The 27,919-nt window shown below is 39.9% G+C and overlaps 1 protein-coding gene across 1 annotated transcript; it reads left to right on the forward strand.

Moving 5' to 3' along the window:
• On the forward strand, positions 1-27,840 carry LOC104675132 (myosin-2). The gene is made up of 40 exons (XM_030922649.1): positions 1-64; positions 207-249; positions 1,700-1,923; positions 2,026-2,169; positions 4,164-4,320; positions 5,524-5,551; positions 5,635-5,753; positions 5,848-5,939; positions 6,476-6,539; positions 6,666-6,764; positions 7,852-7,955; positions 8,484-8,622; positions 8,985-9,103; positions 9,193-9,342; positions 10,760-10,930; positions 11,053-11,362; positions 11,989-12,059; positions 13,226-13,313; positions 13,401-13,518; positions 14,968-15,091; positions 15,179-15,315; positions 16,753-17,008; positions 18,590-18,832; positions 18,924-19,100; positions 19,183-19,328; positions 19,412-19,502; positions 19,585-19,974; positions 21,098-21,224; positions 21,915-22,033; positions 22,175-22,371; positions 23,108-23,291; positions 23,368-23,533; positions 23,636-23,760; positions 23,919-24,227; positions 24,316-24,519; positions 25,101-25,226; positions 25,319-25,489; positions 25,573-25,677; positions 25,799-25,894; positions 27,556-27,840. The coding sequence occupies exons 3-40, from the start codon at positions 1,720-1,722 to the stop codon at positions 27,706-27,708; spliced, it is 5,823 nt and encodes a 1,940-aa protein (XP_030778509.1). The 5' UTR covers positions 1-64; positions 207-249; positions 1,700-1,719; the 3' UTR covers positions 27,709-27,840.
• Positions 27,841-27,919: the final 79 nt, after the last annotated feature.

Genomic DNA, 27,919 nt, shown 5'->3' on the forward strand with positions numbered 1-27,919 from the left:
GGACGGGCCTTTCAAGAGGGACACCGGTCACACCGCCCAGTGTCAGCAGCAGCTGCTAGTTCTGGTACTGCTCCTTCTGGAACTGTACATTTTACCTCTATGAATTTTGTTACTTCTGTTTACAATAGCAAGTAATGCCGTAAATGGGATGTTTTTCCCTCTCTTTTTGGTTAACTAATCAAGTGCTTTTCCCTTTTCTTTTATAGAACTGTCTCACTCCCAGGCTGCATCTTCTCACTTGGTAACAAGGTAAGATTTGGACTAACCAGTTCCTGGAGGAGAATGTAAGAGGCTCTGGGATGGATTTCTGTCACTTAGCAACCTTTCAGAAAGTGCTTGTCTCAGTAAATACTGTCTAACAACTGTGCTTCAGGAAAGGGGTGAGAAAGGGAGGACTGTCTTTTCAGGACAATACACACATCCTCATTTACGGCTCAAGCATTGGTGGGGTGACATTTGAGCAGGGGAATTGCTTTGAATAAATATACTGTCTGTGCAGGAAAAAAAGAGTCTACCCTCAGATTCCCTGGCTAAAAATCTCAAATTTGATAAAAATGCATCCTGCTGTTAGAATTCATTTAGTAAACATAACATCCAACAAAGTCAAAAGGAAGTAAGTAGGACAATCCTTCCTTTAAACTTCTTAAAGCCCTTGTAAAAAGTCGCCTTACACAATGCTGAGTGCTGTGGCATTTTTCTTATATATAATAGAGGTATTAATACGCCCTCCCACTACATACTGCATTTCTAAAGGGAAAGACTAGGAGAGACGATTCAAATGAGTTTCAAGTAATTTGATCATGTAATGACTGCGGTAGCGTTATTTTCCAAACCTTTCATTCTACTGATTCCACTGGCAATCTGCAGATCACATAGAATGGAGCAAACAGGGCCTGCATGCTTCAAAGAAAAATTTGGAATAGCAAAGGGAGCCCTTTGATGTAGAAGAATGAGGTTAACGTCGGCTACTGTTTTTATCCTTAATTAGTTTAAAGGGGTTAAACTGGTGAACTGTATTTAATATGCAAAAAATTGTGTCAGAGAAACTATACTAAGCACCTAACCTAAAAGAAAAAAAAAGGGAAACCAAATTATAATCTCCAATAAAACACTGAACTTGAACAAATCTGGCTGAACAGGTAAAGGAGGAAATAAAGTTCTCCTACATTACATTCAAAACATGGAATTTGGTGACATGATAATTCATGACATCTTATATATAAATGGTAGCCTGAACAATTTCAAATAACTTTCTCAGTCATCATTTGAACCTCTTTTTCAAAGTATCTTCACCATATATCATGGGTTGTGAATTAAGAAAGGCAGAATTTATCATCCCTATTCTAAAGATGGAGTCACTTAGGCTCAAAAAAAAAAAAAATCAAGTGACATACCCAAGGTCACAAGCTACTTGACAGCAGCACTGGACTGTAACTCAGTTTCCGATGAGGATGTGAGTCTTGGAGGATGAAATAAGACAATAGATGCAAAGCCCTGAATACGGTATTGGGTACACAGAGACCACCTGATGCATTTTCACTCTTGTGATTATGTTTGTCTCAGTAACTATAGTATGGTGAACAGTAGACCTGTCTTAATGGAATTTCCAACTGGGCCTATGAAATACAACAAATATTAAGATTTATTGGTATACATGGCAATCCAGACTCTCTAATGTGAAATGTTTTATCTCCTTTAGGACCTCAGAGTTCAGCAGCCATGAGTTCAGACTCAGAAATGGCTGTTTTTGGGGAGGCTGCTCCTTACCTCCGAAAGTCTGAAAAGGAGCGCATTGAGGCCCAGAATAGGCCCTTTGATGCCAAAACGTCTGTCTTTGTGGCGGAGCCCAAAGAATCCTTTGTCAAAGGAACCATCCAGAGCAGAGAAGGAGGAAAAGTGACAGTGAAGACTGAGGGAGGAGCGGTGAGTAGGATCCCAGGAGCTTGCCACGTTTTATTGATTTTTGTTGTTGGCAGTTGTTTGGTCACTCAATTAATGTAAACGGTTATCTTTCCTGTTTACCAGACTCTGACAGTGAAGGATGATCAGGTCTTCCCCATGAACCCTCCCAAATATGACAAGATCGAGGACATGGCCATGATGACTCACCTGCACGAGCCTGCTGTGCTGTACAACCTCAAAGAGCGTTATGCAGCCTGGATGATCTACGTGAGTACCTCCTGCCAGCGCTCTTTATAATCATCCTCATGTACCCTACCATCCCGCTTCTTCCACTGAGCATAAACAGGTCACAGGTAGTGAGCCATTTCACTTTCATCGTAGCATAACTAGTTAAAAGGCTTCATGATTGCTATCGTAAAGCACAGCTCAACAGCCAGCACTTCCTTGTTTTTCCATCCAAAGCTGGGGAAGTCCACTGTCCATGTTGACTGGGTTTGCCATGAAACCCTTAAGCAGGCATTTGAGCAGCTACTGCTTATATTTCAATCACAGGTCATCTTCCCCATTCCTCTTCCCCACTCCAGCCGCAGAATCATCCAGAGTGAAAAGATAAACATGTTTTAACACTTGAAACTATTTTAATTTTTTTTTTTTTTTTTTTGAGACAGAGTCTCACTCTGTGTCCCAGGCTGGAGTGCAGTGGTGCAATCTCAGCTCACTGCAACCTCCGCCTCGTGGGTTCAAGTGAATTCTTGTGCCTCAGCCTCCAGAGTAGTTGGGATTACAGGCATGTGCCACCATACCCGGCTATTTTGTGTGTGTGTGTGTGTGTGTGTGTGTGTGTGTGTGTGTGTGTGTGGATTTTTTAGCAGAGACAGAGTTTCACTATGTTGCCCAGACTGATCTCAAACTCCTGGGCTTGGCCTCCCAAAGTGCTGGGATTACAGGCATAAGCCGTCAGGCCCGGCCTAAAATGTTTTTTTGTTTTTGTTTTTTTGAAAAAAACAAATTTCACTCATTTTCACTCCCCTAAAATAACAGCAATCTGTATCTGTGTGTTCTGGTACCTTCTATCTGGAATGTCACCTCCTTGATGAAACCTCTCCCACTTCCCCAAGCAGTGAGATATTCTGTCCTTTTGTTTCTGTCCCTGCCTTAACACTGACCATGTTTCTCCTTCATCATTCATTTACATGACTGTCTCCTACATAGACTGGGGATTCCTTGAGGGACATAATCTCATTTATCAGGTCTCATCTCTACTGTCTGGCAAAGACCTGCACATAATACACACGCAGTAAATATTTTTAAGCCCAATTTATTATATTACATTCATATTTTTGCACAGTTTAGCCAGTGCCGATATTTAGCTAGGCAACACCTATACAAGGGTACCTAGTGTTGATGGTGGTCAGCATCCAGTCTAACTGGTTGGTGCCTGTCTTGAACCAATTGTCAAAGATTTTTAAAATCCCCCTATTGTAATCATGATGTATATATATCATTTTGTGTTCTGTTTCCTTACAACTTAAAAATGTTTTGTAAATATTTTCTGAGTGCTGCTGTATACTTTCATGTTCACTTTTTTAAATGCCTGCATCATATTGTCTTAGAAGATTTACCATAGTTCACCTAACCATACCCTTACTGTTGGCCACTTAGCTTATGTCCAAATTTATGTTCTCATAAAATTGAATTGTCTTAATGCTATAAAGAAAATACAAACCATTTCCATAAAACAATAAAAAGTTTCATAGCACATGTGTTTAATAACATGTATTTCTTCTTCTGCTATGTAAAAATCACTGTGAAAAGCCCTGAGGAGAGCAATAAGAAATCTGAACTGTAGTCGCTTCCCTCAGGATTCTGCTATCACATTGTTGAACCCACCAACTAGTTTTCATGCTGATACCTTGAAGAAATAAGAGTACTCACTTAAAGTGCTCCTTTTTGTTAAAATTCAATTAATTTCCAGACTAGCCTGGGCAACAAAGTGAGACTTTATCTCTACAAAAAGCCTATACAAAATTAGCTGGGCATGGTGATGTACGCCTGTAGTGCCAGCTACTTGGAAGGGTGAGGTGGGAGGATTGCTTGAGCCCAGGAGGTCGAGGCTGCAGTGAGCTGAGGTAGCACCACTGCACTCCAGCCTGGGTGACAGAGCAAGACCCTGTCTCAAAAAAACATTCAATTCATAAGTTAATTCCACAAATAACAGGAAAGGTCTTTGAGTACTTATTCTATCTTTTTCCTTCTCACAGACCTATTCAGGTCTCTTTTGTGTCACTGTCAACCCCTACAAGTGGCTGCCAGTGTACAACCCCGAGGTGGTGACAGCCTACCGAGGCAAAAAGCGCCAGGAGGCCCCGCCCCACATCTTCTCCATCTCTGACAACGCCTATCAGTTCATGCTGACTGGTGAGTGAGCCGAATGCTTTGCGAGTGCATAAACTTTTAGAGCAGAACCATAGGAGAAAGAGACTCGAGGCAATCTCAACACATTCTTTGAGATCATCCCTTTTAGTTGAGGCTGGTGTATTTATGAAGCAGAAGGTCCAGGAAGGGGAGAAAGGCTGATTTGTAATCCTTAATATCACATAATTGCTAATGATCTCTTAAACTTTGAAAACATCAACAGAGGCTGGCCATGGTTAGTTAGCATACTTTTGAATGACTCAGAAACTCAAATAAATATGAGCAAAAATACAAATATTTCTGTGTATGTATACACACTCGTACACTCATGCACACACAATCACACATACAAACTGTGTCTCTGTTACTATGAGCCAAAAAACGGAAGAGTAAAACTTGTCTCTCTAGTTTTAACCTCAACATCCTAAATTGTGACAGATTAAACAGTCTCTCTATATGAAGGATGGCACAATGCTATTGCCCTTTTCCCAGAACCAACCTGAACAGGCTCGAGATTTAAGGTGTATTTGGTATTAAGATAGTTAGATGTTGAATCTGCTTCCTACAATATTGTCTTGGCTAGACCAATCTAAACTACTTGTGGCACCTTGAGAAGGGGCTTAGAGAATTCCTGTTCAGAGAGAGTAAAACATCAAAACAAAATTTTACCTTTTCCTAAAAATATGACCGAAGCTGTATTTCTACAGCTATCACCTTCACTGTACTTACTCCTTCCCACACACTAGAAATATCTCTGATGCTCATTCTTCAATACTTCTTGGACCCACAATATATAAGTCCTAACTTAAATTGTCATCTAAACCTAACCAAAGAGCCAAGTCTACTTTCACTGTTTATTTAGTGATCGAGTATTAAAAAGAAAAAGTCTGGTGCTTCAGGAATACACAGCCATGTGGTCATCACTTACACAGTGGCTTTCAAACATTTTCCTTCATCTTAGAATTTTTTTCCTCAAATGAAATATTTCTTGGAAGATTTGAACATAAAACTGATAAAAGTGGTGGTGTTCTGTTTAAATGGGTAGATGTGTGCTGAAGTTGGGGAGGAGAAAGTGGCAGGTCTAGAGCCTGCCAAGCCCTAAAGGTTGCAAAGCCCAGACTGCATAATGCTAAGTTCATTCCATTTGACTTATCATTTGCAAATATGTAAGAAAACAGTATTAAATGCCTATAATTTCTTTTGTAGACCGAGAGAATCAGTCAATCCTGATCACGTAAGTACATTTTATGCTTTCTTTACATGGCTGTGATCGCTGCTAGCTTTGAGACCATATCTGATTGAGTTTTGATTTGACAGTGGAGAATCTGGTGCAGGGAAGACTGTGAACACCAAGCGTGTCATCCAGTACTTTGCAACAATTGCAGTTACTGGGGAGAAGAAGAAGGAAGAAGTTACTTCTGGCAAAATACAGGTGAGTCTGATTGTCACAGTCACAATCTAGGCTCTGTTGGGACTCTCAGGTAGGAAATTCCCAAGCCCCAGATGCAAGGACTGCTCTTGCCTTTGCAGGGACTCTGGAAGATCAAATCATCAGTGCCAACCCCCTACTGGAGGCCTTTGGCAACGCCAAGACCGTGAGGAATGACAACTCCTCTCGCTTTGTAAGTCTCTTGGACACTCGAACAGATACTGCTCACTGGTGAACCTTTATGAGATGTTTGTAAATACATTCTCTGAATCTTGTTCGTTCCCATTGTATTACATCATTGTTCTTTCCTTTTCCTCTGAGCCTGTAATAACATGGATCAAACCCCATCTTGAAAGATACATGACCTTTTTCCTGAGTTCTTTCTTACCTGTCGTGATCTACAATTATTCACAATTGAAAAATTTTTAATTTACAAATAATAATTGTACTTATGAAATACAATGTGATGTTTTGATATATGTTATGTGTACATTATGGAATGATTAACATGCTAATTAACATATCCATTACTTCACATACTTAATAAATGTTTACGATTTTTAAATCAAAGATAAAACTCTTCTACTTATAAGACGGGAGATACACCTTTTTCTACCTGATACTCTCTGAATTGATTTAATATTAAAGCACTAGCATCAAATGTTTTGAATTTCTCAAAGATTTAATATTATATAAAAACAAGGTAGTAATATTAGTTTTTATTTCAAGGGTAAATTCATCAGAATCCACTTTGGCACTACTGGAAAACTGGCATCTGCTGATATTGAAACATGTAAGTGTTCAGATATCTTTAAAATCATTCCTGATTCTTATGACCTAAAAAAACTGACCAAAAAATCAAATTCACATGTCACATGAATTTTTACACTTTTCTTATTTGTTATTTGTTTCCTTCCAGATCTGCTAGAGAAGTCTAGAGTTACTTTCCAGCTTAAGGCTGAGAGAAGTTATCATATTTTTTATCAGATTACATCGAATAAGAAACCAGAACTAATTGGTAAGAAATGTCATAATTCTTTTCCAGAATGACTGCATCAGTACCTATCAATGCATAGTCCAACCTAGTATTCTGTGACTGAATTTGGCAAGTTTATATGCCATTTTACTTTTTAAAATAGCTTTGTGAGTTTGGTAAAAATTTATATGTGCTTATTAGAAAAATTCAAAGGAAAGTAAAAGGAAAAGTAAAAATAACATCTCTAATTCCTACTACTATGAAATAACCACCATGAACACTTGGATGAATATCACTCTAGTTATTTTCTATATACATATCTCTACATATAGACACATACATACAATTTTCATAACTGAAATTGTGGTTACATGCTCTCCTGTAATCTACTTTTTTTACTGAGCAATTATATATCATAGCTTTTTCCATGTCACTAAATACAGCTCCACATCATTATTTCCAATGGTTGCATAGTGTTTTATTCTAGAAATAAGCACAATTTACTCAACCATACCCTCTTTGCAGATAGATTATTTCCAATTCTGGATTGTATATAATCAACACTATAGTGATACAACTTTTCCCACTATGTGATTATCCTCTTTGGATTACAATAATTTTGTTTGTTTGTTTGATGGTTGAGACAGAGTCTCGCTTTGTCACCCAGGCCGGAGTGCAATGGCGTAATCTCAGCTCACAGCAACCTCCACCTCCTGGGTTCAAGCGTTTCTCCCTGCCCCAGCCTCCTAAGTAGCTGGGATTACACGCATGCGCCACCACGCCCAGCTAATATTTATGTTTCAGTAGAGATAGTGTTTCACCATGTTGTCCAGGCTGGTCTTGAACTCCTGACCTCAGGTGATCCACCTGCCTTGGCTTCCCAAAGTGATGGGATTACAGGCATAAGCCACTGTGCCCAGCCATTTTTTTTTTTTTAGTAGGATTTATAAGGGCACCATGACATCAACTTCAAGGCGTTTGCAATGGTGCCTAATATCCTTTAAATGCCTCTTCAGTGCCCATCAATCATCAACCAAGCACCATATAGTGCCTCACAATTTGTCTAGAAATCTCTTGTTTTAATGAAGAAGATAATTATGCTTATCTTTGCTCTGTTTCCTGTACTTAGAAATGCTTCTGATTACCACGAACCCATATGACTACCCATTTGTCAGTCAAGGGGAGATCAGTGTCGCCAGCATCGATGATCAGGAAGAATTGATGGCCACAGATGTAAGTAGAACACAAGAAAGTCGCAATTATTATGGTCGGTCAGAGTAATGGTGATCCAGATAAATATTCAGTGTCTAGTAGAAATGGCAAAGGAAGATTCCAGGATGCAAATGGACATGCCCCCTGGAGTCAAATGAAAAGAGTACGATGTGCCCCTACAGCATTTTACTTACCCGTTAACATTCTTCTAAAGATCTGTCATTTCTGAATTTCTAAACAATTTTTTTTTTTTTTTGCAATTGACTTGCATTGGATTCCTACCATCTCTCAAAATAACAAGTTCCTTAGAGTTACTATCCTTATTCTCTGTTCTAAGTTCACGTTTTGAATCTTCAGAGGGTGTGCACCTATAATTCTAATGCTCTGTGCTGGCCTTTGGTTGACCAACTCTCTATATACCCAATCTAAGGGGTTCCTTGTCTCCCATTAGTACTGATAATTTCCTCAGGCCAGCAACGGGAGCGTGCACTATTAATAGTAAGCGTGCGGATCACAACCTAACAGCTATCCTATTGGTTATATTGACAGAGTGCTATTGATATTTTGGGCTTTACCAATGAAGAAAAGGTCTCCATTTACAAGCTCACGGGGGCTGTGATGCATTATGGGAACCTGAAATTTAAGCAAAAGCAGCGTGAGGAGCAAGCAGAGCCGGATGGCACAGAAGGTATCAACTAAGTCACCCACACGATCTTGCATTTGTTTGAAAATCACATTCTTAACTTGTTACCCATGAATCTTCCTAGGGAAGGTAAACTCACTTTTAAGAATTAAGTTTGAAAGTATCTGTATACCTAAATAATATGCCATGGGAAACATAAGCACCAGGTAGATGTTTCTTATAATAATTGAAGTTCTTTAGGACAAACTACCCCATAATCAAAAACTTGAACTTAGTGAAAACATGAGTAAGGATACTCGGAAAGTATGTGAAACACTGCACAAAATACTTGTAGTTTAAAAAATATGTTTAAGGAAGTGGGTTTCTTTGGGCCACAATAACACTGTTCTACTCTTTCTTCTTTTTAGTTGCTGACAAGGCGGCCTATCTCCAGAGTCTGAACTCCGCAGATCTGCTCAAAGCTCTCTGCTACCCTAGGGTCAAAGTCGGCAATGAGTTTGTCACCAAAGGCCAGACTGTAGAACAGGTAGGTGCATAATTCAAATTAACTGCCAAGGATGAAAGCATTTTCACAGGCCTCTAATAACTTCGAGAGTTATAACTTTGTCTTTTAAGGTGACCAATGCAGTGGGTGCTCTGGCCAAAGCCGTCTACGAGAAGATGTTCCTGTGGATGGTCGCCCGCATCAACCAGCAGCTGGACACCAAGCAGCCCAGGCAGTACTTCATCGGGGTCTTGGACATTGCTGGTTTTGAGATTTTTGATGTGAGTTGGTAGCTGGTTGGTGACAGGATTTTATAGTAAGGCAATGGAAATATCTATATGAAGGAATTAGTGAAGACTATGACCTTTTCTTAGCACCGTTGAAATTATTTTAAGCCTTAAAAGAGTACTCTCTGGGCAGTTACTGTAATAGCAATTCCACTTCTATAAAAAAACAACAATGCACTTAATAAGGACTCCCCAACTTGCTATATGATCCAAAGGGAGTTCTGAATTAGCTTAGTGCAGTGGGATTGAAGGTCTAAGAAATACTCAGAGACAATAAGAGCTGAGAAACAGGCCGGGCGCGGTGGCTCAAGCCTGTAATCCCAGCACTTTGGGAGGCCGAGACGGGCAGATCACGAGGTCAGGAGATCGAGACCATCCTGGCTAACACGGTGAAACCCCGTCTCTGTTAAAAACTACAAAAAACTAGCCGGGTGACGTGGCGGCGCCTGTAGTCCCAGCTACCCGGGAGGCTGAGGCAGGAGAATGGTGTGAACCTGGGAGGCGGAGCTTGCAGTGAGCTGAGATCCGGCCACAGCACTACTCCAGCCTGGGTGACAGAGCAAAACTCCGTCTCAAAAAAAAAAGAGCTGAGAAACAGTAATAATTTAGAGTCAGCATTAACAAATGCAATTAGCTTTTAAGACTGATTAGTATGATATCATGAAATAAAAATTCATATTTGATTATGAAATATATTTTTCTTGATTATAGTTTTTAAGAAGTTTACTTTTTTTTTCTAATTATACAAGCAAAACTTAGGGCATTGCAGAGGACATAGAAGGTCCCAAGGAAAAAGATTTCACATAATTCTACTATTTATATGTAATATTAACATTTTGGTGAATACCAAAATGGTGTATTTTGGTGTATTTTCAAAATATAAATGTGTATTGTCATACTTTATATAATACTTGGTATCTTGATCTTTTTTTATTCATTTCACATTAAATAACAACCCGGGTGGCAATTATTGCTCACTTGCCATGCTGACCATGTGATTGCCATGCAAGATAGACTCCTCCCAGCCAGCTTCTCAGGGGTTGCAAGTTGGCTTCTAAATGATTCAACAGAAAACTGTAAACCTTCTGGAAAATGTAGAAGACAATGGGAATAAACACAGAATGATTAAGTAGGTACTCAGGAAAATACCTGAATAAATTTAAGCAAACACAGGAAAAGAATATCATAATGGTAGGATTTTCTACAAAATGACAGCAGAAAAATAGTAGCTTCCATACGCCCTCAAATCTTCCATACTTTTCACCTTTCATTTCAAAGTCTCTTTAATCCAGTGATTTTAACATCTATAATATGAAGGCTCTTGGACACACATTTTTAAAATGGAAAAATTCTGTATTTTAAAAGATGCTCAATTTGCTTAAGAGAGAAGTAAACATATCTATTTATTTAGTTCAACAGCCTGGAGCAGCTGTGCATCAACTTCACCAATGAGAAATTGCAACAGTTTTTCAACCACCACATGTTCGTGCTGGAGCAGGAGGAGTACAAGAAGGAAGGCATCGAGTGGACGTTCATTGACTTCGGGATGGACCTGGCTGCCTGCATTGAGCTTATCGAGAAGGTTAGTTTTGCATTTCCGAAACCATATTTTGTGGCAACTATATTATTCGCTGCTTTTTATTTTAATTCTACAGACAGAAAGAAAAATAGAAGTGTGGTATTGTGTTGTGGTCTGCTTTTTAGCCTATGGGCATCTTCTCCATCCTGGAAGAGGAGTGCATGTTCCCCAAGGCAACAGACACCTCCTTCAAGAACAAGCTGTATGACCAGCACCTGGGCAAGTCTGCCAACTTCCAGAAGCCCAAGGTGGTCAAAGGCAAGGCCGAGGCCCACTTCTCTCTGATTCACTATGCTGGTGTTGTGGACTACAACATCACTGGCTGGCTGGAGAAGAACAAGGACCCCCTGAATGAGACCGTGGTGGGGCTGTACCAGAAGTCTGCAATGAAGACTCTAGCTCATCTCTTCTCTGGGACTCAAACTGCTGAAGCAGGTAATGCTCAAATGTTAATACTACTCTCTAGGTATTACAAAACATGATGTTAAATTTGAAGCTAGTGATCTCTTAGGCCTGCAGAAGGGTTGCAGACCAAGCCCCTGGTTCCTCCAGGTATTGAATAGATAGGCAGCCTTGTAATCACATATTTGTGGCTCACTCCACTACTGACAGGAGCCCTATTGCAGAGTCAGAGAGGAATTATCAGACTGTCAACCAATGAAAAGCCTCAGCTTCTACGATTCTCTCCTACTTCTTCCTCCACATCTGCAGGATATAGAGTATCTGAGGGTATAAATCTTAGGCAACAGAGTGACAAACTTCTGCCTCTCAGTACTAGCTTTTATTGATGATTTTTGAAGTTAGTGCTCCCCACGTGAACTAATATTAGGGAATCCCTCTCTATACGGTCAGGTGAATATCCCTGGCCTCATTTCCCACTGGAGAAAGAATCACAGATAAGTGGCTGAAACTTAGTTGAAAAATAAGATTCATTCAGGCTCTATCAGAGAGGCCAGCTGGGTAGAAAAAAGGCTCCACTCGATGAACACGGAAATCAGCAAATAGCCAAGAAGTAGCCCTGCCAATTCAAAACTGTAATTATTTTCTTCCTTTTTCTTCAGAAGGTGGAGGGCCCAAGAAAGGCGGTAAGAAGAAGGGCTCTTCTTTCCAGACAGTGTCTGCGCTTTTCAGAGTAAGGAAGAAATTGTTTTTGACATTCTCCAGTTACTTTGGGATTTTTTTTTTTTTACATGGGTCTGTTTTCTGAATTTCTATTTTTGTTCTAAGGATATATTTATCTATTCATGTACTAATATCACATTACATTTATTAAAATTACTTTATAATATGCTTTGACATCTTGCTGGGCAAAATTCCCCTCGTCTTTTCTTTTTTAAAATTTATTTTTTATTTCAATAGGTTTTGGGGGAACCGGTGGTGTTTGGTTACATGCATAAGTTCTTCAGTGGTGATTTCTGTGCTTTTGGTGCACCCATCACCAGAGCAGTGTACACTGTACCCAACGTGTTAAAATTTGCTTTGAAAAGTACAAGATCATTCCATGAGTAGTTTAGAAAAGGACTGATAGTAACTAGTGACTCTGTTGATCTAACTTTGGAAAGAAGGGATTTAAATTACTCAGAAATTATTAGTTCACTTTTCATGCTAAGTCAAATAATGAGAAATATTTTATAGAAAATTTTATAGACCATAATACTCTGCCATTCACAATCTAGCTGAGCCATGAAAAAGAGCAATGACATGAACTCAGCGAGACCAAAAGACATCAGTATGGCTAATGAACTCATGAATTCTAGCAGCAAATCTGTAGTGCAACTAATATAGTATCCTTGCTCTTCATCGAGTCAATTTTCAATTACAATTAGTAGGATTGCTCCCCTGTAGATAATCTTTATCCCCTAAAACTTGATAGAGCTGGAAAAGAGGAGCTGTATTATAAGGAAAAAGTCCAGATGTGGTGCAGGCTTCCATTTCCTTATTGGAGAACTATGGAATTGAGTATAAGAAAGAGCGATCATCTTGCATGGGAAGGCAATGGCCTTGTAAATGTATGTGTATGGCCAGGGACCAGGGTAGGAAGCAGGATGGTGTTGGTATAAACTGAAAAGAAGCACATGCCAGGATGCTTTCTGTGTGTAACTCCTGGAAACTCAAGTGCAGAAAGATCTATTGAGGAGGAAAGTGCATCTCAGAAGAAGCATTCAAAGTGTTGTCTTATATGAACGCAGTCCATACTGGTCATTCAACTCAGCTATAGATATTGATTTTATAGACATCAATGACTGCTCATATCTATGTCTAGAGTCTAAGATGACAGGATTTCTCCTGATTTTACAGGAGAATTTGAACAAGCTGATGACCAACCTCAGGAGTACCCATCCTCACTTTGTGAGGTGCATCATCCCCAATGAGACTAAAACTCCTGGTAAGAAGTTCTATAATGAAAGGGCAAAGGGTGACTGCCACACCTCCTTTTTAACAGCTCTGCAGTGAAATAAATATGCATTTTTAGGTGCCATGGAGCATGAACTTGTCCTGCACCAGCTGAGGTGTAACGGTGTGCTGGAAGGCATCCGCATCTGTAGGAAAGGATTTCCAAGCAGAATCCTTTATGCAGACTTCAAACAGAGGTCAGTTTCTCCTGATTATGGTGTATTCTGAAGTTTAATATGAACAAATTTAATGCAAGCAAAACAATTTAGTGAAACACCTGCCTCTACTTGTTAGTTTTGTCACAAAAACAAGTCAAAAAATTACAAGCCTCAAGTCTCAAACACTTTTTTTTGAGACAAAGTCTTGCTCTGTCGCCCAGGCTGAAGTGCAGTGGCGTGATCTCAGCTCACTGCAACCTCTGTCTCCTGGGTTCAAGCGATTCTCCTGCCTCAGCCTCCCAAGTAGCTGGGACTACAGGCATGCACCACCACGCCCAGCTAATTTTTGCATTTTTAGTAGAAATGGAGTTTCACCATGTTGACCAGGCTAGTCTTGAACTCCTGACCTCAAGTCATCCACTGGCCTCGGCCTTGGCCTTGGCCTCCAAAAATTTTGGGATTACAGCCTGAGCCACCATGCTCAGCTTCAAACACTTTTAAAATGTAAATATGCAACTTTTAAGCACCTTGTGGAATTTTAATTGGATTCGCCAGGCTCTTGGCTTAGCTCATAGATGTACACGTTACCTCTAATAATGATAAGAACGACCTTTTTGAGTGCTTAATATGTTTAGATTATCTTGTTTAATCCTCACAAAAACACAGCAGAGGTAGGTACTATTAAGACTTCATTTTATAGATGAATAAACTGAGGCTCAGGGAGATTAAGGTACTTGCCCAAAGTAACAGTTAATAAGTGGTTGAGCTAGAAACTCTTCCATACAAACATAACTATTCATTTTCTGTCATTTCCTTTGGTATCATCTATGTTCGTCTTTTTTTCTCACATATTAGATTCCCAGTGTTTCCCAGACACAGAAGGAACATGTCACAATGACTGTTCCTCAGGTCCTTTTTCTCCTTTCTAGATAAGCCCATCTTGAGAATCAAAGAAAAGGCAGAGGTGGGGAAGGACTGGGTAGCAGCTGCTAGGAGCCTGATCTCTCCTAGGTTTAGGTCAGGTGGCACTGACAGAGAATTCCAGGGCTCAAGATCCAAAGCATGTCTAAGTTTGATTTTAGGTGATTAGGATAGATCCAAACACCTAAAGTGTACTCTCTACCAAATTCTGCAATGAAAAGTAGCTCTCTTGGATTCAGGGCCTTAAAAAGCAAATGCATCTAGTAAAGATAACACATTGCATTTTATTGGTTAGACACACCATAATGTGTGCCTTTCCTAAGGCAGAACCCTTTCCTAAGAACAGGGTCTGATGAGACAGAAAGGAAAGTTGCAACTGTGAGGGAAAGGCAATGGAGTAAAAATTGGTTGCCAAAGGGATGACCATTCATATAAACAATGTTCTCCCTGTGAACAAAGAATAATATTTTTTTAAAACCTCTGCTTTAAAACGTGAATCATTTAATGTTTAGCTACTATTTGTGTCATCAGTAAACTAGTTTTTAAAAGTTATATATACTTTAACAGATACAAGGTATTAAACGCAAGTGCAATCCCTGAAGGACAATTCATTGATAGCAAGAAGGCCTCTGAGAAGCTCCTTGCATCCATCGACATTGACCACACCCAGTATAAATTTGGACACACCAAGGTAATACTCTGTAAATCCTACCTGATGCTATTCCTGTCCTTTTGAACTTCATTAAAGCTTCTGATCTGCAACTCTTACCACACATAGGTCTTTTTCAAAGCTGGTCTTCTGGGGCTCCTAGAGGAGATGCGAGATGACAAGCTGGCCCAGCTGATTACCCGAACCCAGGCCAGGTGCAGAGGGTTCTTGGCAAGAGTGGAGTACCAGAGGATGGTGGAGAGAAGGTATAAAACATTATGTTTATTCACATAGTCCATCTTCAAAAACATATTTGAAATGGCTTACAATTAAGACTCAGCTTATGATAAGGACACTAAAGAAGAAATGAATAAGAGTCCTATAATGAAGTGGGAATATACGTGTACCAGAAAACTTAAGAAAGTAACCATCACCTTCTGATTGTATGGGTAAAAACTTGAGAAGCATAAAGTGTGTGTACTTTCTTATCCAACAAGATAAAACACACCAGTGAGTAAGCAGAAGCAAACTTTTGCCCTAGCACTTGTTTCTAATATGAATTTATTGGACAGAGCATTAGATAAGAATCAAAGAAAAGGCAGAGGTGGGGAAGGACTGGGTAGCAGCTGGACATTGACCTGCATTACAGACAGTATAGTCAAGAGTGGTTTTAACACAGGATGCAGAGACAACTTTTTCCCTCCGATCATTTATGTTATCAAACTATCATGATTTAAAATATTAGGGGCCATTTATCTGTGAAAGACTTTTTGCAGTAAGTTAACAAAATGTCATCAGGGAATGTAGCTTTTCGGTCATCTAATCTGATGCAAGGACAGAATTCAAAGACTGTAGAGCCAGGTGTCTCAAAGTACAGGACGTATGTAACAAGGACCATTACTCCATGTTGAGAAAGGCATTTTACATTGCCACCTATACATCTACACATATACATATGTGCATGTAGATATATAAATAATTTACATGAAGCAAATTTTATTTTTACCACTTGTAATTATGCTGATGTTTTCAACTATATTCCATTTCATTAAAAATAATAAATTTTGGTCATGATCCATGATATATATATATATTTGGGTAATTGTCTATATATGTGGTAATTAGTTGTAAAAATCATTTAGATGAAAACAAAAGTGGTATTAGAGAGTAGAATGCAACATTCACACAACATCAATATATAATGCCAGAGATTTTTGAAGAAATTCTGAGTTTTTAAAATCTCAGGCCCCACATATCCCTAAAGAGCTGTGTTCCCCCTTCACTGCCCTTAGTGGTGTTTTAGTAGCAATGTTTGAGAAGCACTGATGTACAGCAAGGCTCCTCAAAGGGTGCTCCTTGGACTTGCAACATCAGCGTTCCTTGCAAACTTGTTAAAAGTGCCAATTTTCAGGCCCCATCCTAGATCTTCTGAATCTGAATCTGTGGAGGTGAGGGTCAGGAGTCAGTATTTTCACGAGCCCTTCAGGTGATTCTTATGCATGCCAAAGTTTGAGAAGCAGTGATGTAGAGAAATGAGTGACCTTAGCAAGACCTTGACCATCATCCCAAAATAGAATTTCTTTCATCTGCATGTTTGAAAGCAGAGTAGGAACAAGGTGGAGCCAAATCTCCAACTCTCACTGCCAAGGTTTCATCTCATTTCATCGGCCACACAATACTAATTTGCATCAATTAAATTTCAGGGAGGCCATCTTCTGTATCCAGTACAATATCAGAGCCTTCATGAATGTCAAGCACTGGCCCTGGATGAAACTCTTCTTCAAGATCAAGCCTCTGCTGAAGAGTGCAGAAACTGAGAAGGAGATGGCCACCATGAAGGAAGAATTTCAGAAAATTAAAGATGAACTTGCCAAGTCAGAGGCAAAAAGGAAGGAACTGGAAGAAAAGATGGTGACGCTGTTGAAAGAAAAAAATGACTTGCAGCTCCAAGTTCAGGCTGTGAGTTGGAATATCACCCTTGGTATCACTAACCAGGATGCAAGTGCTAGGACTTTGGCCACTGTGGGCCATGAGTTTGGTAATTGCATGGGAGACACTCATTGGAGGGAAAAGGTTAAAACACTCCAATGGTACGAAAAGGTCCAAACGTTCCTCCATTGCCCAATAACCCCCAACAAACCAGTACCAGGGCAGTAGGTAGAAAAGTCCCTCATTTTCCACTGTACACAATTTCATCAAACCACAAGATTTTTGACTTATTTTCCCTTTAAATGCAGTCCTTAAAAATGATTTTAATATAACACAGTCCCAAATAAAATATGAAGGGGAGGATAGCATGGAGAGAGTAATACTTTTCTGAAATTTCCTTGAACTTCTAGATGTCCACAGGTCTTAAATTAGAATAGGAACAGCTGACAGCACTCTACATCAAATTTTACTGAATTATCATGTGATATTGATCTCAAAAACTCAGACTCCCTTTCTAATCTGTCTCCACAGTCAGTGTCCCATCATGTCACACCCACATTGTTGTATCAGCACCAAAGTTGCTCAACCTACTTCCCAATTCTCTCTTCTTCCATTCAGCCTGCTCACTGCCCTCTCCTGAACTAATCATTTGAGAACTGCTTCCATCAACTTGAGACTATAATTTATAAGACTATGTTTTATTTGGAGTGAATTGAATTGGTCTACTTATCACAAAGTCATATTTTTTTCTGTTAAGATTGGTCTCTCTGTCAACGTTGAGCAGTGTAATAACGCCGAGCAGTGTAATAACTCCTTCTAGATTACAGAAGGAAAGAGACCCCTCCCAATCTATCTTGTATTCTCTTCTGTTGCCCCCAGAGATTTATGCGGAATCCGTACTAAACCACTGTATTCATGACATGGTTATACACAGCACCCTGCATTCCTTAATGTATTCAAAGGCTGATATGGAAGATTACTGATGAGTATATATTCTAGTGTCTCCTTCATTTCCTGCCTGCCCTGACCCCCTTAATTGGAAACTGCAGGTTGCCAGGAATTTCTTGATTACTTTGTTTCAACTTGAATTTAGTACATCATAATCAGGAGCATCCTCCAGTACTACAAAAAAAAAAAAAAAAAAAAAAATCAGTAGCAGCTGTATCTTGAATTTGTCCTGCTAGAATGCTTCCCCACACCCCTCCTGCTCCTCTCCACAATAAGTTGATTTCTGCAAAAGCAAATCCTGACCCTCTCTCAAGGCCCAAATCAAATAGCGGTTCTTTCATGAAACCATCTCTGATCCAAATTCTCTGATCTGTTATGTCACCAATTACTTTCTACATTAATGGTAGCTTTTGGGAAATAGGTTTTCTAATCTACTGTAGAATACATTCTTTTAGGGGAACAGAATAACAACTGGTACATTTTGGCTTACCCACATGTAGAAAATGTACACAGTAGGGTGGTTCATGAAACAAAAATTTGTGAAGGCGTAAATAAATGAATGAATATAGGAAAGTCAAAAGATCAAATGCAGAAACATACACTCTTATCATTGTAAAGTATTTCATTCTTTCTTCCCAATTTTGATCTTGTTTTCAACTTAAGGAAGCTGAAGGCTTGGCTGATGCAGAGGAAAGGTGTGACCAGCTGATCAAAACCAAAATCCAGCTAGAGGCCAAAATCAAAGAGGTGACAGAGAGAGCTGAGGATGAGGAAGAGATCAATGCTGAGCTGACAGCCAAGAAGAGGAAACTGGAGGATGAATGTTCAGAACTCAAGAAAGACATTGATGACCTTGAGCTGACACTGGCCAAGGTTGAGAAGGAGAAACATGCCACAGAAAACAAGGTATCAGTCATATTCTGAAATACTATATAGGGGTTCTGCCACCCAACTAAGCTGCTTTAGAACAACTAAGCTGCTTTCTTCACCTTTGTAGGTGAAAAACCTCACAGAAGAGATGGCAGGTCTCGACGAAACCATCGCTAAGCTGACCAAGGAGAAGAAGGCTCTCCAGGAGGCCCACCAGCAGACCCTGGATGACCTGCAGGCAGAGGAGGACAAAGTCAACACTCTGACCAAAGCTAAAATCAAACTTGAACAACAAGTGGATGATGTAAGTCTAGTATCATCAAGGACGTTATTTTCTTCTAAAGGAAGATAAGCATTCCTTCTGATTCAACATTATTTATATTTAGCTTGAAGGGTCCTTGGAGCAAGAAAAGAAACTTCGCATGGACCTAGAAAGGGCTAAGAGGAAACTTGAGGGTGACTTGAAGTTGGCCCAAGAGTCCATAATGGACATTGAAAATGAGAAACAGCAACTTGATGAAAAGCTCAAAAAGTAAGAAAGAAAGAATTGCTTATGGATTTGCTTCCAACATTGGATACGGACTAAATTGTTGTCCTTTGCTACTTTTCTAAAAGGAAAGAGTTTGAAATCAGCAATCTGCAAAGCAAGATTGAAGATGAACAGGCACTTGGTATTCAATTGCAGAAGAAAATTAAGGAATTGCAAGTAAGTGCATGATTTTCATCAGTCTGGCTCGGAGGCAGTTATGATACAAAGAAGCTGAGTTTGTATTTTGCACCATTTCCAGGCCCGCATTGAGGAGCTGGAGGAAGAAATCGAGGCAGAGAGGGCTTCCCGGGCCAAAGCAGAGAAGCAGCGCTCTGACCTCTCCCGGGAACTGGAGGAGATCAGTGAGAGGCTGGAAGAAGCCGGTGGGGCCACCTCAGCCCAGATTGAGATGAACAAGAAGCGGGAGGCTGAGTTCCAGAAAATGCGCAGGGACCTGGAGGAGGCCACCCTACAGCATGAAGCCACGGCAGCCACCCTGAGGAAGAAGCACGCAGACAGCGTGGCCGAGCTTGGGGAGCAGCTTGACAACCTGCAGCGAGTGAAGCAGAAGCTGGAGAAGGAGAAGAGTGAGATGAAGATGGAGATTGATGACCTTGCTAGTAATGTAGAAACGGTCTCCAAAGCCAAGGTACTACAAGTTCTGGGATATTGTTATTGAAAATAATGCCTTACGGACACATCACAGTTTATACAGGGCACTTTTTACACATAAAGTCATTTGTTAATTGCAGTAATTCAGGAAAGTAAGCACAAAAAAATCAGTATTTTTACTATTTCCATTTAACAAATAAAGGATCCGAAATTCAAAGAGGCCAGGCACTTTGACCCATCACACCATTAATAAACGAAAACACCAGTTTTTGAACATAAGCCATCTGTGTTCTCCAAGTCTCCAGTTAGAGAACAAAGGTCTCCAATAATTTCAAGGCAATTGAAGTGAGGAAAGTTTCATCATACATAAAAGCAATGAAGTATTTTGGAACATGCTTTTAGAAAATGTATACCATACAATTTTAACAAAATCTTAAAATTAGAACATAACCTTAACATTTTCATATTAATATTGAACAGAGCTTCATGATTAGCTTTCATAAAATATAAGAAAAATTAGCCAGACATGGTGGCACGCGCCTGTAGCCCCAGCTATTCAGGAGGCTGAGGCAGGAGAATTGCTTGAACCCGGGAGGCGGAGCTTGCAGTGAGTCAAGATCGCACCACTGCACTCCAGCCTGGGGACAGAGCAAGACTCTGTCTCAAAAAAAAAAAAAGAAGGGCCGGGCACGGTGGCTCACGCCTGTAATCCCAGCACTTTGGGAGGCTGAGGCGAGTGGATCACGAGGTCGGGAGTTTGAGACCAGCCTGGCCAACATGGTGAAACTCCGCCTCTACTAAAAATACAAAAATTAGCTGGGCCTGGAGGCGTACGCCTGTAATCCCAGCTACTCGGGAGGCTGAGGCAGGAGAATTGCTTGAACCCTAGGAGGCAGAGGTTGCGGTGAGTGAGCCGAGATCACGCCATTGCACTCCAGCCCGGGTGACAAGACGAGACTCCGTCTCAAAAAAAGAAAAAAAAAAAAAAGAAAAAAAGAAAAACTTTTATGCATTACATTACATACAAGACAATGTGGTTTATTTTCTATATTAAGATAAATTTGTATTTTTTATTTTGGGGAGAAGGTATAGCAACTGCAAAGGTGATTATTATTTGTTTAAAAGGTCTCTGTTTTCTTCTTTTACTTTTTCTTCCATAGGGAAACCTAGAGAAAATGTGCCGGACTCTAGAGGATCAAGTGAGTGAACTGAAATCAAAGGAAGAGGAGCAGCAGCGGCTGATCAATGACCTGACTGCGCAAAGGGGGCGCCTGCAGACTGAATCTGGTAACTCTCCCCTCTTCTGTGCAGCTTCAGGGTGGAGAGGATTGCGATTAAGAACAACTGATTTGGTGACGTGGGAGCCTAATAATAGCAGCTGAGAACATGTCTGATTCACCAAACGACTCAGACACCTGACCTGTGTGCAACGTCATCTTGGGACAATGCTGGAGATACAGGTTTCAATTGAACAGGATCAAGCTCTGTTCCAGAATGGCCTTGAGTAGTTTGCTCATTGTGAGGACGTTGGGATTAGGGGTTACTCCAGCATGAGTCCAGGGCTTCTCTTTCAGGCCAAGTTTCTCTTTAGTTTATGTGGGTCAACTAACTTCCAGAATGAGGGCGACGAATAGCCCAGTCTCTCAAAAGTCTTATGGAATGGGGACTATGTAGAATTAGACATTTTAGCTTACTTGTTGACAGTCATCACGAGGTTTCGTACGATATTGTAGAATCCTGAAAGAATCAGTTATGAAAAGGACAAAAAGAATTTAAGCTGTATTTATTCATCCTGATGGATCTGAAAGTTTCACCATAAAAACTGAAAACTTGGCACTGAGCATGAAGATGTCAGCATAGAATTCAACCATCTGAGCACTCAATTTGGGAAAATAAGAGTCAAAATTTCTTTCTAACATGGGCTTGCAGAATCTTGTTTTTCACTTAAAAAATGGTGCCATTTCTTTTGTCTATCAGGTGAATTTTCACGCCAGCTTGATGAAAAGGATGCTCTGGTGTCTCAGTTATCAAGGGGCAAACAAGCTTTTACTCAACAGATTGAAGAATTAAAGAGGCAACTTGAAGAGGAGATAAAAGTAATTATGACTCTAAGACAGACTTTTCCCATATGAGCTGATTCTACATGGAGCCTGTTATACCAGCTTTCAAAAGGTTTTGAAAGTTAAGAGTTAAATATTTAAATATCCAGTAAAACGAAGGTGTAACTGTCTCCATAGGCCAAGAACGCCCTGGCACATGCCCTGCAGTCTTCCCGCCATGACTGTGACCTGCTGCGGGAACAGTATGAGGAGGAGCAGGAATCCAAGGCTGAGCTGCAGAGGGCGCTGTCCAAGGCCAACACCGAAGTTGCCCAGTGGAGGACCAAATACGAGACGGACGCCATCCAGCGCACAGAGGAGCTGGAGGAGGCCAAGTATGTGCACAGATAGCAGAGAATGAGCAGAAAACTTTGCATATTGAATCAGAAAGACATGACCTTTGAAGATTCAGTGAATTAGTCCACAAATGCTCGTTAATTGGCTTCTATGTGCCAGTCACAATCAGGCCCTGAGAATAAGATATGAATAAGTCAAATATGGTCCCTGCCTTAAGATCCTAAAATCTAGTTAAGAATACAAAGAAAAGCAAATAATTACACTGATAATTAGGGGCTTCACTGCTGTTTGTCAGGCACAATGAGTTCATTGCTGCATCAGGGGCTTGTACCTGCTGTTCCCTCTGTCTGAAATACTCTCTCCACAGACTTCCCTGTGGTTCACTCTCTGACTTCTTTTAGCTCTTGACTCAAGTATTATCTCTTCATGGAGGCCTTCACTGAATATCTAGAGTAGTTGCCCGCCATTTACTCTATTTTATTTTGCTTCACTGCACTTATATCTGTAAGGTATTATTACGATGTTCTGATTTGCTTATTGTTTACCTCTCTTACTTGTTTGTGATCTTCATGAGGCAGAGACCTTTTTTGTCTTGGTCACTGCTGTGTAGCCAGTGTCTGGTTCATAAAAGAGGCCCATCGATATATGTTGAAAGAATGAAAGGTGGCTGGGTGGCATTATTGTGAAGTTTCTAATACTCTTCAGTGTGTGTGGTAATAACTCATAATTCATATTATGGTTCGCTTCTCTCTGAAAACATGTATAATCTTCAAGGAAGAAGCTGGCCCAACGGCTACAGGCTGCTGAGGAACATGTAGAAGCTGTGAACGCCAAATGTGCTTCCCTTGAAAAGACGAAGCAGCGGCTGCAGAATGAGGTCGAGGACCTCATGCTTGACGTGGAGAGGACAAATGCCGCCTGTGCCGCCCTTGACAAAAAGCAAAGGAACTTTGATAAGGTAATTCCTCCAGCATCCTCTGCTCTGTACTCTACTCTTTTGTCTTTACAGCAGGTAACAGGTCTTGGTTTTTCAGATCCTGGCAGAATGGAAACAGAAATATGAGGAAACGCATGCCGAGCTTGAGGCCTCCCAGAAGGAGGCCCGTTCCCTTGGCACTGAGCTGTTCAAGATGAAGAATGCCTATGAGGAATCTTTGGATCAGCTAGAAACCCTGAAGCGAGAGAACAAAAACTTACAGCGTGAGTCCCTATCACATTCAATAATATTCATAACTTGGAAGAATCTTTCCCTTACGTCACCTGTTTAACCAAATACCTACCTGTCTTTTACTCAAACAACAGAGGAGATTTCTGACCTCACGGAGCAGATTGCAGAAGGAGGGAAACGTATCCATGAACTGGAGAAAATAAAGAAACAAGTGGAACAAGAAAAATGTGAACTTCAGGCTGCTTTAGAAGAAGCAGAGGTATATGTAAAATTGTGCATTATAAAAAAATTTGGAAAAAAATTAGGTACATCTGCAAAGAGTGAATAAAAAGACACATAGCACAAAATTATTGGTGTCCAGAAAAAACTCATAAAGCTTTTGGTTCCTTGCTAATGTCACCTCTTGCTGTCATTAAGGCATCTCTTGAACACGAAGAGGGAAAGATCCTGCGCATCCAGCTTGAGTTGAACCAAGTCAAGTCTGAGGTCGATAGGAAAATTGCTGAAAAAGATGAGGAAATTGACCAGCTGAAGAGAAACCACGTTAGAATCGTGGAGTCCATGCAGAGCACGCTGGATGCTGAGATCAGAAGCAGGAATGATGCCATCAGGCTCAAGAAGAAGATGGAGGGAGACCTCAATGAAATGGAAATCCAGCTGAACCATGCCAACCGCATGGCTGCCGAGGCCCTGAGGAACTACAGGAACACCCAAGGCATCCTCAAGGTAAATGGGTCCCAAGAGATGGTCCCAGGACAACTGGGGTACCTGCAACCCTGAGAACATGGTGTCTCAATGACGGTTTGTTTCACAGGATACCCAGCTCCACCTGGATGATGCTCTCCGGAGCCAGGAGGACCTGAAGGAGCAGCTGGCCATGGTGGAGCGCAGAGCCAACCTGCTGCAGGCTGAGATCGAGGAGCTGCGGGCCACTCTGGAGCAGACAGAGAGGAGCAGGAAAATCGCAGAACAGGAGCTCCTGGATGCCAGTGAGCGTGTTCAGCTCCTCCATACCCAGGTGGGATTCAGCACAAAGAACTCTCCTGTAGTGAATTTTGTATGTCCCAGAATAGATAAGCCTGAGTTTTTATAAGACAGCCAGACCTAATATATCTACCAAATTTTCTTTTCAAATAATACAGAATAGTAATTCTGCATTATTGAGAAATCTTTCCCTGTTTTGCTTTGAAAAACTATTGTTGATTTGCTTCCTATAATATTCTAAGGCTGCCCATATTCTATTGTGTTAATATCTTTATTGGCCCTCATTATCAATATTCACATTTCATTCTGGAGAAATGGAATGTTATGCGCATGTCCATTATACTTTTATCCCTGTGAATGGTCTATTGGTAAATGATAATTATAAAATTATAGAGCTATTTGGTCTGCTTGTGACCTATGCACTTGAAGATGCTGAATATTCTATAATATTTCTATTTTATTTAATTGTACTACATAACACAATCCTTTAATTCTTTAATATTAAAAGGCATTTTTTGACTTGCAGATTTCTATCTGAATTTTTTTTCAAGAAGTGGTTACCAATAAATACTATGGTAATACAATTTTTAAAATGTACAAACTCTTTTTAAACAGAACACCAGCCTGATCAACACCAAGAAGAAGCTAGAGACAGATATTTCCCAAATGCAAGGAGAGATGGAAGACATTCTCCAAGAAGCCCGCAATGCAGACGAGAAGGCCAAGAAGGCCATCACTGATGTGAGTGGCAGGCACACTTGCCCACTGATTTAGCAGTAAGATTTCCTGACATCTGTAACTTTCTTGGTTTTCTTGATTTATTTGCTATTTAGGCCGCCATGATGGCTGAGGAGCTGAAGAAGGAGCAGGACACCAGTGCCCACCTTGAGCGGATGAAGAAGAACATGGAGCAGACGGTGAAGGACCTGCAGCTCCGCCTGGATGAGGCTGAGCAGCTGGCCCTGAAGGGTGGGAAGAAGCAGATCCAGAAACTGGAGGCCAGGGTGGGTCTCCCAATATCTGTCTATTTCCATCTGCTTTCAGTGCCTGATTGGATCAAAGTTCTTAAGAGCCTACTTATTTGTAGGTACGGGAGCTGGAAGGAGAGGTTGAGAGTGAGCAAAAGCGTAATGCTGAGGCTGTCAAAGGTCTGCGCAAACATGAGAGGCGAGTGAAGGAACTCACTTACCAGGTACGGCAGTAGTTTTTAGCAGCTAAGCACTGGTCGAACTCTATGTGAAATACTCATATGCAATGATGCAATAGTCATGTGCTTTAGTAATTAAGGTCCTGGACTTTTTACAATCTTTCAGACGGAAGAAGATAGAAAGAATATTCTCAGACTTCAAGATTTGGTAGATAAACTTCAGGCAAAAGTGAAATCTTATAAGAGACAAGCTGAGGAGGCTGTAAGTATTTTTAAGATTGAAGTCCTCAAATTAAGCTAATAAATAATTACTACCTCTTGTAGTAAACAAGCTATTTGCGTTATAGACTTCTGCATGTGTACTTAACATTTGTTTTTGTACAATAATTATTGTGTATCATTTGTAATATCAGTAGCTTCACTTTAAAAGTAAACTTTCAATCCACTAAGAAACCTGAAAAAAATTAAAAGCAGAAATAATACAGGCCATATTCTCTGGCCACAGTACGATGGAGTTGTAAAGTGATGACAAAATATAAGCAAAAATTCTTGGGTACTTACATATTTAAAAAACTAACTTTCTTAAATAACTCTTGGTTTAAAGTGAAAATAAAAATATAATTACTAAATAATTATTAATTATAAGTAAAAATCACAAGGAAGATGCTACTTTTACAAACCTACAGAACTGTAGTCAAAGCTGTGCCTGGAGGCTGATTCATTGCTTTAAATGCTTTCATGATGAACCAAAAGTAAAAATAAATAAATAAATGGACAGTCCAATAAAGAAATTATAAATAATAATAAAACAGTAGAAGAAGTACTGTTAAAAATAAAAGTAGAAATTGGTGAATTAGAGTATACTATTTTCTATTTGATAACTTCATTAATTTTGTAACTTCTGGGGAATTAATAAAATAAATGTATTATAACTAGTTTAATCAAGGAAAATGAGACAAAATACAAACAACATTAGAAGTGATAAAGGGAATAAGCTATACACATAGAGGATTACTTTTTAATATAAAACATACATCTATCAATAAAGTTGAAGCCCTGAAAAAAATTGATGATTTTTCTAGGAGAATATAAATTACCAAGTTGGCTGACTTACTTCTGGAAATGGACCCAAGTCCAGATAGATCTTTCAAAATTTCAAGGAACAGATAATCCCACAGCTATGTAAGCTGTTCAAGAGCATGGGAAAAGATGGAAAGCTGTCCAATTCATTTTAAGAAGCTCACATAGCCCTCATACCAAAACCTGTCCAAGAGAGAACAGAGGGAGAAAAACTAAAGGCAGTTTTACTCATAAAGACAGTTACAGCAAAGATAAATTACTAAGTAGTAAAAGTCTTACTTTATTAAAGGAATCGTCTTCCAGTGACTAAATAAGGTTAATTCTTACAATGTAAAGATTACTTAATATTAGGTAATCTGTCAATAGAATCATTACATCCAATGCAGGTGGAAAAAAGCAACCATTTTGAAATGTGCCAAAATGATACATTTATTTCAATTTTTAAAATTTTTAAAAACTTAATAAATTCATTCTTAATATGATAAAAAAAAACTAACCCAAGTGAAAATCATCAACTTACAGCAAGCATTAACAACTATGACTTTAATATTCTTGCCTTCCTCTCTAAGCTTATATGTTTCTTCTTATTCTACTTGTGGTACATATATATTATGTGTTTTGGTTGCCAAAATAGAGATGTAAGATATATATCATATAATAATATATATATATGACACCAATAAATAAATCTTAAAATTAATTTCAATGATAAGCCCTAGATGTTGCTTCTCCATAGATGCCTTTCTTCTCTTAGGTCTAAAGAAGAATCCTTTCTTCTCTTAGGTCTAAAGAGTCTAGAAAGATGCAAGTGTGAGTTCCTTACAATTCCATTTTTATTCTCAGGAGGAACAATCCAACACCAATCTAGCTAAATTCCGCAAGCTCCAGCATGAGCTGGAGGAGGCCGAGGAACGAGCTGACATTGCTGAGTCCCAGGTCAACAAACTGCGCGTGAAGAGCCGGGAGGTTCACACAAAAGTCATAAGTGAAGAGTGACCATGTCCTGATGCCATGGAGTGACTGAAGACAGGCACAAAATGTGACAACTTTGGTCATTTCCCTCTGTCATTATTGTGTATTCTACCCTGTTGCAAAGGAAATAAAGCATAGGGTAGTTTGCAAACAATATCCTTAGACTGGTCTTGTCTTTTCTCTTTCCTGAAGCCATGTCAAAGTTTGAATAGTCACAGAGCTGTCAAACAATCAC

Source organism: Rhinopithecus roxellana, chromosome 19 (assembly GCF_007565055.1).
Source record: "Rhinopithecus roxellana isolate Shanxi Qingling chromosome 19, ASM756505v1, whole genome shotgun sequence".
NCBI classification, from domain to species: domain Eukaryota; kingdom Metazoa; phylum Chordata; class Mammalia; order Primates; family Cercopithecidae; genus Rhinopithecus; species Rhinopithecus roxellana.

What these genes read in the sequence shown, in the direction of transcription:
- LOC104675132 (XM_030922649.1), top strand. Translation starts at nt 1,720, where the DNA reads ATGAGTTCAGACTCAGAAATGGCTGTTTTTGGGGAGGCTGCTCCTTAC. An exon ending in CTGGTTTTGAGATTTTTGAT is followed by an intron (nt 9,343 to 10,759) that starts GTGAGTTGGTAG and finishes CTATTTATTTAG; the next exon opens with TTCAACAGCCTGGAGCAGCT. An exon ending in CAATGAGACTAAAACTCCTG is followed by an intron (nt 13,314 to 13,400) that starts GTAAGAAGTTCT and finishes ATGCATTTTTAG; the next exon opens with GTGCCATGGAGCATGAACTT.